The sequence below is a fragment of the Micromesistius poutassou genome (assembly GCF_964030765.1).
Source record: "Micromesistius poutassou genome assembly, chromosome: 1".
NCBI lineage: Eukaryota > Metazoa > Chordata > Actinopteri > Gadiformes > Gadidae > Micromesistius > Micromesistius poutassou.
This window is the reverse complement of record NC_140271.1, coordinates 8,575,769-8,587,167: the sequence shown is the minus strand read 5'-3', so window position 1 is coordinate 8,587,167 and position 11,399 is coordinate 8,575,769. Positions and strand designations below refer to the sequence as shown.

Sequence of the window (11,399 nt, the reverse complement as noted above, 5' to 3'; positions counted from 1 at the left end):
GTTAACACATATTTTGTGATACCAATTCCGAAAATTGTCACATTTAATGTCACAAATACAATGTGTAAAATCAAATGGTTATAATATGTGTTACATTTTTGTATAATTGAGGGCAGGTCAAATTAATATTAACCAGAAAGGGTGAAACTGGGATGTCACAAATAATGAACTCTCTCTCAGCATTCACTCAGAGAGACAAAGGGAGGGAGAGAGAGAGAGAGAGCGAGAGAGAGAGAGAGAGAGAGAGAGAGAGAGAGAGAGAGAGAGAGAGAGAGAGAGAGAGAGAGAGAGAGAGAGAGAGAGAGAGAGAGAGAGACGAGACAAAGAGAGAGATATATAAAAAAAATAAACAAAGAAAGAAAGAAAGTAAGATAGGAAGAAAGAAAGGACATTTGCACGTGGAATGCTTCAAGGCATATTCAATTAGGGACTCTCATGGCACAATCTCACTCCCAGGTGTTTGAAACTATCTCCTCTGCAACACCTATCAGATTTATATATCCCACTTAGGCCTCATTTAATAATTCAATAAATACAACACAAATACAATACAAGTAGTAGAAGAAAGCATGTGCATTTGTAGCCCTAATAGCAAAATCAAGCTTTTGACACTTTCTGTTTAAATTCACCAATTAACTTTGAATTGGGGCGATGGCACTCTCATAGAAATAGCTTTTGGCAGCAGTGTGAACCATAAGTCACGAGAACATGCTGTACCATTCCTAGACATCAGTGAGCTTGTATTGACATAACAGTAATCATTAATAACTTTTATAAATCCCACCCCAGTGACACGATGCAGTGACTTATTCATTCATATAAAAATGTGATTGCATAATAATGTGACATTGAGTGAAATTATATGACTTTGACACTGCCTTAAAAGTATTTTGTTGGCCTCAGTGTGTGAAAATAAAGATAAAATAAAATGAAAATACAAAGCGTATGACTAGCTTGACATTCATAACTAAATCTGACACTGAATATCAGTTCACTCTCTTCCACTGAGCACAAAGCTCCTCTGTCGCCCCAGATGCTCTGGAATGTTTCTAGATCAATCATTGACTTGTGGCCTAGTAGTACAAGTCAATCCTCCATCTTGTCTTCACCATCCTAACAAACAGAAGATGAACATTAGAACCAAAGACAATTCAATTTTCCCTTTCCTCCTGACTTAAAAGGGCAATTGTTGTCTGTCATAGAATGTTACTGAGAAATGTACACTTTTGCAAATTTGATTATATTGACACCGGAAAATTTTTGTTTGTTTAGAATAACATGTTCCCGAGGACCTTAAAAGTCCATCTAACATGGAATACAGGAGTGTGTGACACATTCTAAAACACAATGGAACAGTTTCCTTTTGAGCACATCTTTTGTTACGAGTGATTCATTCAAACACTTTCCAAACTGGATTTAAACCTGATCAAAAAAAAATTCACAGAAGTGAACTTCCATTCAGTTCTGCCTGATAAAGTTTTTTAACTAGAAACCTACAAAGCAGCTCTCAGAAAACTTTTGTTGAAACTTGAAACCCTGTGCAGTCTTTGAATTGTGGAATAATCTATAAAAATTGTTTGAGTTGATTCATGAGTTGATTTTACTCCTAGATGTGAAGCCAGGAGTGCAGCCCTGTCTAGAAGAGGCCCAGTCACTCTGATCACTGCCATAGTTTGGTCATACCCTGAAGAGTGTCTTTACCACAGAAGGTCCTGACCTATAACCTGTATCCAACTGGTTCAATCAAAAGCCAGTACAGAGAGTGGGAACAGTTGTACTTCCTGTAAATACTCTTAGTTCACCACGAAAAGCCAGTAATCCAGAAACAGAGTGTCCAATCCTAGTCCAACAAAATGATTTCAACATCAGACAGGCCACTGCTCTCCACATCAGAACTTTGGGTCGAAGAAGTTTCTGATGTATTGTGGACGGAAAGTTGCCCTACTTATTATTCCTTGTCCACCATAATAGGTACAGTATTTCTTCCCAGACATACAAACAATGTTACCATGACCATCACCATTGTGTTACCTCATTCAGCTATAGATAGTGATTTAAAGCTAGAATTTGTAACACATTTACTATGCTATATCATAGAACAACCATAATATGTCATCAGATCATAAGGAAACATGCTAATTCAAAATACTGGCTTCACCGACAACAATGCGACATCCAATATGTTCTCCTTTGAAATTTCCCTTCCGGGACTGAAGGTTTGTTTTTGTTTTGGCCTGTGTGTGATGACTCACTATGCTCAGAGTACCAGATATGACAGATATGAAACAAATTGGCACACAAACACACTGGCTGCAGCCATGGAAACAAGGCAACAAATTGGATCAACTGAGATTGTACTAGATTCTATCCAACCTAAAAAGCCTCTTCCTCTTTCGGAAAAGCCATTCTAAATCATTCTGGCAACCAGCGTGAGCTTCGAGTCTGGGGAGGAAGGGGCAGGTGGAGAGAACTCTCCAATATTGTGAGTAGTAGAGCAGTACCCATTTAAACACTCAGTGTCATGTTACACAATCAAACAATATTATTAAATATTTTTCACTTGTACAATAAATGTGCATAATCATCTGCACAGGCCAACAGCTTAATTTCGGCATAACAGCCTGGAAAACCAAGGCCGGATATGTTTCTTCTCTGTGTAGAAATGGCTCTATGGCAAGTTGGTGGAGCACACTGGAGAGACAGAAACCCTGCCTCACTCCCCTCCCGATCGTAGCAGTGTACGCATCTCAGTGCAGACCATCTATCCTGAGTGTTCTCTCTCTCTCTCTCTCTCTCTCTCTCTCTCTCTCTCTCTCTCTCTCTCTCTCTCTCTCACACACACACACAGACACAGACACACAGACACATAGACACAGACTGACGCCAGTAGATCAAGATCTACCTGTCAAGATGCAGCTTGGCGGAGACACAAGCGTATTAAATGATCTCTTCCCTGCAAGTCATCTCAAACCTCCTCAAATTCAGGCTCGCACAGATTGTATGCTTCAAGGGCCACATTTTCTGAACGGGACAGGCATCAGTCTTGCCTAAACCTGCTGCGAATACCACCGCTTAAAGGTTAAGACAGGGAAATAATATGGTGAGGCTGTACACATCACAAAGGTAACACCCTTAAGTTGAACTCAGTGGCTGTATTAACCCATCCAATCCAGATCTGTGCTTTGCCGTGGGGGGTGACAGACTGTCATGAATGATGCGATGATGATGATAAGCTCTGTGATCTACCAGACACAAAAGGTATAGACGCGGTTCAACAGCTCAGCTCCAACAACGTCCTAACCAACGCTGCAAAAACCGCTGATAGAATGTGATTAATTGAAAACACATTCAGCAAGTGACAGGGAGAGAAGAATGGTCCTCTGGCAGCTGTTGCGGGCAAGGGGGGCCTTGCAGACCACGCGAGACCGGACTCTCGGCCATGGCAGGGTGGGCGGCCAGGCTGTGCCGGGGAGTTATAATGGCCCCCCGGGAGCCTACGCGCCCGTGCACTATGCTGAGGACGCTGCACATGGCTCCGCGAGGACTTTCTCCATGGGGGACAACAACAAGATGAATATGCAGGACCTCAACTGGAGATTGGCTTCCTACATGGACAAGGTAGACACCAACTCTGCTTTAAGTGTGATGTAAATAAAGAGTTTTAAATGACCAAGAAGAACTCTCTCTCTCTCTCTCTTTGCCTCTCTTTCTTTCTCTCTCTCTCTACATCAATATTTCAAACGTTTAAACGTTTAAACGTTTAATGTATTCAGTTTTATGTATTAATTTATTTTAAATCTGTTTGAATTAATGTCGAATGTGTCGTACATTTCTGCAGTTATGCTTGAAATGCCAGGGATTAAAATGTATACATATTTGATTATTTCTTTTACACCTGAAAAAACATTGATTTGACATCCTCTGAAAATCTTCCTTCAGCAACGATCATTTGTTTCAACCGGAACATTTTTGAGAGAAAATATATCTTTATTTGACAACAATCCCAAATGGTAATTTGAATCTCGATAAAAGCGTCCATATAGTTGTTTGTATCTTGGTCTAGAGCTCCATTGGCTTTTTATTTATCATGAGTAAAGCCTATATACCTTTAATGTATTTTTATGATAAACAAATTGTTGGATTCTTTAATGAATTGGTTATTCGAACTAAATCAAATTACCAATTTATGTTGTATGTTTGGAATAATGAATGTAAATAAATGCCACACCAAAACATTATTAATTTGATAAGATCAGATTTGATTAGAGCAAACAGACAATATTTTAGAGGTTGGTTTACTATTATTAAAATAATGGTCAACAGGACCCAGAAGAAATATGCTCCACATATCTGTTAATAGAATAGAATAATAGATGAATTAACATTGGAATGCTGTTCAAGGTCCAGGCTTTGGAGGCAGCCAATGAGACGCTGAAGATGCAGATCAAAGAGCTGTTGGACAGGAAGAGCCCAAGTGATCTCATCAATCTGGACAGATACCTTGATACTGTTAACATGCTTCACTCCCAGGTAACCACCGCAAAGATAATTACTGTGCCCTTTAACACTTGGGGGTTCATCCTCAGTAATAACCGTTTGGCACACCCACACAAACACAATGTATCAGGTTTAGTCATAAATGCATAGAACACACACGGTGACATTTAAAAACAATGGATGGAAACAGGAGTGTGTGCGAGACTTGTTCTGTCTAGATGGGAAGATTAGTGCTTGCTTCGGTTTAAAAGGTCATACAGGTACTGACAAGTCGACCTGAAAGGTTCTTTCCGTGCCCAGTTAAATATGACATTTGACTTGAGATCATCTAATTGAACAGTGACTCTGTCATCATAATGATGACTTGACATTACTGCAAACACAGAACACACGAAGCAACAGACCGCACTGGGATTTAAGGAATATAAGGAATAGGAAGATTAATGATCGAAACTCTTCAAAACTTTTTTTCTTTCTTTCGTTCTTTCTTTCTTGGGATGATTTTAACTTGATCATCTTACTCCTTCTCTCTTGCTCTTTGTGCCTCTACCTCTCTCTGCTTCTCTCTCTCCTCAGATCACAGAGTCTCAGACCGCAGAAGCACAGACCAAGCTACAGTTGGTCAGCCTGATGCTGGTAGCCAGTGACCTCAGTGCCAGGTTAACATGCACACACACAGACACTGACACATGCACATGCACGCACACACACACACACACACACGCACACGCACGTTCACGCACGCACGCACGCACAGACATGCACACACACACACACACACACACACACACACACACACACACACACACACACACACACACACACACACACACACACACACACACACACACACACATACACCCAATCCAGCATTCATCCACACGCACACGTAAATGCTTTACTGTGCATGCTGTGTTGTGCAGGTTGGATGCAGAGCAGGGCCAGTGTGTGCATCTGCAGGCTAACCTGAGAGATCTGAGGCTGACGGGGGAGCAAATGTGGGCCAACACGCTGCCTTGCCTGTCCCGTCTCGTCAGCTCGCTCACACAGGAACTCACAGAGCTACAGGCCCAGCACCTCCAGGTCTGGGACCATGTCCACAATGCACCACCTCCCAAGGCCATCTTCCTAACACTGTGCACCAACCAGTGTTTTTCTATTGACTATTTCAGGATACGGTTAGCATCCAAATAGTATATATAATAAGGAAATTATGGTAATGTGAATTTTATTTAGTATTTGAGCAGAATGTTGGCAGAATGTTTTACTTTGGATGTATCAAATGAGGCAACAAGAACAAACACCTGTTCTTAAAATATTTAAGTCATTATCTTTCTATATAGATATCTATGTATCTATCTACATAGATATAGATATATTAAATGAAAGTGTGAGGTGATTTCATAAACCTTTTGTTTTTCTCTCTGACTGTTTCGCCTGCCAATCAATTGGCCCTGCAGGATGTACAAGGTCTCCGTGCCCGGGTGTCAGGGGAAATTTCAATGCAGCTTTCGTGTGCTGAATCAACCAAACTCAGCGAACAGCTGGAGATCTTCAGGGAGTCCCTGAATGTGATGATCGACCAGAAGCAGGCACAAAACAATTACTGGTTCAACACTCAAGTTAGTAAAAAATACTACTTTGTGTCAACTTTTCCACATATCCTATACTAACGTACTGTGTAATCTGTTTAGTTAGTTTAATGTAAGTAAGAACAATTCATCTTGACTATGTCCTTTACAATACAATACAAACCACAATATGATTATTGACAAACGGACACGTGCAATTCACAGTGGAAGAGCATGCATATTCGTCAGATAATAGTTCCATGTTTGTGTGGTGCTATACAGGCCTCCATACTGACTTGTAAGGAAGAAGAGACGCCATCTTCATCTAGTTCAGAGGTCTTCCAGACAGAAATGAACAATCTGAGGATGACCAAGCTCATGTTAGAGGAAGAGCTGACCAAACTACAGACACAAGTAAGATAGAACAAAGTGTTATGCTATTCATTTGAAACAAAAATACAAATACATTGAATGTGCTTATATTTACCATATGTGGTTATGAGTGACTGAAGATTGACAATTCTAGCAAATACATTTTCGTCTGTCTGTCTAGAAAACAATGTTGGAAGAAAGTGACCTCAGCATAATCGATGGCTACAGTATGCAGCTGGCCCAACTACAGCAGAGAGCAGACGGTCTAGCACTGCAGCTCAGCTCCGTTCGACAGGCAACAAGCGAACAGGCTGAGGAGTACCAGGCTCTGCTCCACATAAAGAGTGGCCTGGAGAGAGAGATAGAAGACTACACAAGGCTGCTCAACATGAAGCATGACAGGTATCGTGTTTCAACAGGCCAGAACCGCAGGGGCACTTACCCTGTTACAGTTGTACGTTGATATATGGAAACAAGTCTTGCTGAAAAACCTTTTGGCAATTGTTTATATAACTAATTGTACGTAGCTGAATAAGACAAAGTGACGCTTAAAGTGTCCATGTGTCAACCCACTTCATGATGACGATCTCACAGTAGCTCTATTTCCCTCAACAGGACTCTGAGTTCAAACTATCAGACTATGACTAGTGCCATTCCCCTTAATGTCAAAACAAGTGGCACAGCCTTCGAAAGTATAGCCATGATGGCGCACGATAGAAGAATTGGAGCTCAGACCAGGACACTCTGGAATGAGTCAGAGTTAAAAGCCCAAGAGTCACGTGTTCACTTGCCAACTACAAACCACCTAGGCCCCGTGGACCCAAGATCAGCTCTTCACATCTCAGTAAGCCCTTCTACACAAACATCTATCTGTCCACAGCAGATGAAGTTGCCCGAAGATGCCCCAAGAACATATTCCACATCTGTGACATCCATCGGTACCAGTGATCTGCTTGACCGGTCATTGACATCTTCTGAAAACAAAATCCAGAGCATCACCAAAGAAAGCAAAGGCACTCACACTGGGAGCCAAGAAGGTGAACCCAAGATAGCGAGTTTAGAGGTGAAAGAACAGAGCATATTATTGGAAAGTCAAGTCCAAAGTCTACAAACTCCAACTAAAAACACTGTCATTGTTGAACCAAGAGGGGTCCAGGAAATCAATAGGACTACTCAAATGACCAAACAAGTGACCAATACCATAACAGACGTTGTTGTCAAAAACACAAATATACAGCACACCATCACCAACGCAACCCAACCAGAGACACATATCATCTCAGATTGCCTCATCCCAACGATCCCAGTCATAGAGAGACTACTAGAGAAAGATCATGACATTTCACCCGAGCTAAGCATTACCAGTTGTGACATGCAGATAAGTGAAAGAAGCAGATGCCAGGTCAATGTTTGCCAGATTGATTCCGTAGTGCTCCAGGCTACAATTACAACAGGGACAGCACATACAGATATTTTAGTCGAGCCAACAGTGGTGGATTTGAATATATCTGCAGCTCAGAGAGTTGCATCAATAGAGAGACCAACTGAAGAAGAGATCCATGTTGGCAACAACACGTCATGCACCGTACAGGGGAACACACTAGATATCAGGCAGAAAAGTCAATCAATGGAAATAACAGCAGTTGGCAATCATTTAGAGAAGACTATCCAAGAGAACACAGATGGCTATGCACTGGGACAAGCACAGTCTAGTTTGGATGAAGCTCATGTTAGCACAGGAGTAGATGTCAGGGTTCGGCTGGAGAGCAAAACATATTCCACAGAGGACACATCAGATCAGATCCCAGGTACTGTTGATAAAGTCCAGGTTTCCACAGTTACCAAAGTAGAGGATAATAGGTCTCATGTCAGAGGCAATGCAGAAGGCGTATGTCTGCACAGCAGTGTAGAAAATAAGGTTGATGACAGTTTTGCGCCCTTGTTAGCCAGTGCTGTGAGGATCAAGGAGGAGGCTGAGGATGTGGACCAGAGTGCAATAACAAGCCATGGTTCCTCTGATGAAATTGGTTCTATCAATCACACACCTTTATCTGAGAACAACCCAATACCAGAAATCAGTGATAAATGCCCCATAATTGAGAACGGAGAGGGAGCTGTCGAGTTGGACAATGCAGTGCCCCAGGTCCAGTGCATTGAATTTGTTGAAAAAACTCTTCATGTCAAAGAGGTTGAAAAGGGTCTTTCTCCACACTATGCTCTCGTGGAGGTGAAAATGGATGAACAAGAACAGGAAGAGGGGAAGGAGATAGAGAAAGTCGACACAACACTGCATGCAATAGAAAATAGCCTTCTTTCAGATCTTCCAAAAACCATACAACAAGGCGATCAAGTTCATACAATTGTCAATGTGGTTTGTCCTAACCTTGACAGTGAGGCTTCTGTGGCTGTAGAAGTCAACCAAACAGACCAAAAAACGGTAGCGTTTCTAGTAGAAACAGAAACTGGCATGTCTTCAGTAGAAACAGCGGTTGACTGTGAAGAGACGACCAAACTGAATTTGAGCCAAACACACCCAGACCTAAGCTTGAGTCCTGAAGATACAGAGTTGTGTTTGAGTCCAAACAAAACCGTAGTGTGTTCTAGCGCAACAACCCCAGGGGTATCTGAAGTGAAATTTGTGACTACAAGGGATTCTGATTCCCTTTTGAATCAGATTGATCCACACACTAGTTTAAGCCAGAAGGAACCAGGCCCTGTCGAAACTAATGATGCTGAGGTCATTGACCAAAATGAATTGGACACTTGTTTCAGTCCGGTTGATTGTGACGTCATGACTCAAAATGAGTTTGACACTTGTTTCAGTCCCGTTGATACTGGCAACATGACTCAAAATGAATTGGAAATGTGCCTCAGTTCCGTTAATCAAGATATTCTCAATGAAAATGAACTAGAAGCTTGCATGCCTGTTGATAATGGTGATATTATGAGCCCAAATCAAATTGAAACTTGTGTCAGCCCCATTGATAATAACGACATTCTGAGCCAAAATGAGTTGGAAGGTTGTTTCAGCCACGATAATAATGACATTCTGAGTCCAAATGAAGCAGAAACTTGTTTCAGCCCAGTTGATAATGACATTCTGAGCCCTAATAGGTCAGAAGCTTGTTTAAGCCCTGATACCGACAAGACAGGTTACATTAATCGTGAAGAATGCTTCAGTCCATCCGATGATGTGTGCATGAGTCCACCAGAGGAAAGAAGTTGCAGTCCAGTTCAGAAATATTTGCTAACTACAAAAGTAGATAATCAGTCTTTGGCATTTTCTGGAAATCTGAATTTGAAGGAAAAAGACAAGGCCTCCAAAGTTAGTGAGCCCCCAAAAGAAGGGAACTGTTTTAGAAAAGTGCTAAGCTCTGGATATAAGTTTATTTCTCAAATGGATGCAGGAAGCAATAAAAGCATCAGAGGGATTGGACAAGATGCTTTTAGTCCAGTAGGTAGTCCACCAGATAACAGGTCCAGGAAACTCAGCCTTGGAGACAGAGAAGACACCAGATTTCACAGTATCACTCGTACTTCAAGGAGCCCCAGTTCAAATACGAGTTTGGATGGGCAGACAGATTCTGGGCTTGCATCAACCAGAATTTCCTCTGGTAGCAGTTTAACAAACGAAAGATCTCATTGTTTCAGGAGCGTCCCCACCAAAGGGGCTAGCTTTAGTTCTTCGACTAGCAATACAGAGGCTGCTAAAGGTAACGTGGAGAGCGTGCCAGCTGTCAAAAACAACAGGCCGACCAGTCCTGGAGGACGAATCTTTAGCGGGGGGAGTGGTGAGTTTAAGTTGTATGGTGGAAGCGTGGGCTGTACGAGCAATGCTGGCAGCCCATCCGGTGGCAGCATAGGTAGTGGCGGGAGACTAGCTAGCTCACGGAGTGGGGACAGAATTAGCAATGGGACAAGTAGCAAAGTCATCAGTAGTTCAAGGAGATATGGCAGCGTGGGCAGCGGTGAGTCGAAGCCTGTGTACAGCAGCGCTAGCGGGCGCATCAGCGGCGTAGTACGGCAGAGTGGTGTGCCTAGGGGCACCAGGGCGCCAAGCCCCGGCACCGGGCGGAAGCTGGGCTCCTCCACCGGAGGCAGCGGAGGGAGACTCAGTTCACCATTTGGCGGGAGCAGGACGAGCACCGGGAGCGCGGGGAAGCACAGTCAATCGGGCAGCAACGATAGGCTCAGTGGTGGCCAGGTCCTGAAAGTCAGCAGTGCGGCGGGCCAGGTGAGGAGCAATAGCACAGGAGGAAGGGTGATCAGCAGCAGCGACCGGCCAGGCTCCAGCGTGGGCAGTGGTGTTGGTGCCAATAAGGAGCGCATCAGCGTGTGCAAGAGGGCTGCACTGTCCATCTCAGCGGCCGGGAGGGAGAGGAGCCAAGAGAAACACAGGTCCACCCAGCGAATGGCTTCGGGTAAGGGTGCACAACATAGAAATGCATTTTATTCACCCCCACCCCCCAAGTCAACGATTATCTGAAAACCATGCACCTATGGGAACACATAAATATAGATGCATGAACGACACCCTTACAAAATGATTGTTAACTCAATTCTTTCTTATTTTTCATGCTTTTTTGTTGCACAGCCAAGAGTATCCAGCATTGGGTCACGACGGGGGTCGGGGGAACAGTTGAGGATCTGGATGACCAGGACGACATTCTGAACCTCTGATTGGGTAGCAGTGTGGCTACTAAATCGATTTTTGCTCATTGACAGTGAGTCAAAAAACATTAGCATTGGCTTTGATGACATTACTTCCATAAAGACACAAACCATTGTTGATTTTATTTTTTGCCTTTGTTTTCCATTAATTTCTTTTTTTATCAGGATGATGATAACGATGATAATTGCAATCATATACATATATATATAATGGGGGGAAAAAAAGAAACCTATCCCATGAGTGATGCATGGACAGACTTATGTACCACCACTGTTTTATTGGTAATA

General features: G+C 42.7%; 1 protein-coding gene across 1 annotated transcript; it reads left to right on the top strand.

Moving 5' to 3' along the window:
- Window positions 1-3,372: 3,372 nt before the first annotated feature.
- Window positions 3,373-11,120, top strand: LOC311368786 (uncharacterized protein; the record flags this gene model as incomplete). The annotated part of the gene is made up of 9 exons (XM_084487560.1): window positions 3,373-3,618; window positions 4,402-4,530; window positions 5,074-5,156; window positions 5,421-5,580; window positions 5,958-6,119; window positions 6,351-6,482; window positions 6,622-6,842; window positions 7,056-10,861; window positions 11,035-11,120. 9 exons carry the CDS (start codon window positions 3,373-3,375, stop codon window positions 11,118-11,120), a joined length of 5,025 nt encoding a protein of 1,674 aa, XP_084343686.1.
- Between the last annotated feature and the right edge of the window lie 279 nt (window positions 11,121-11,399).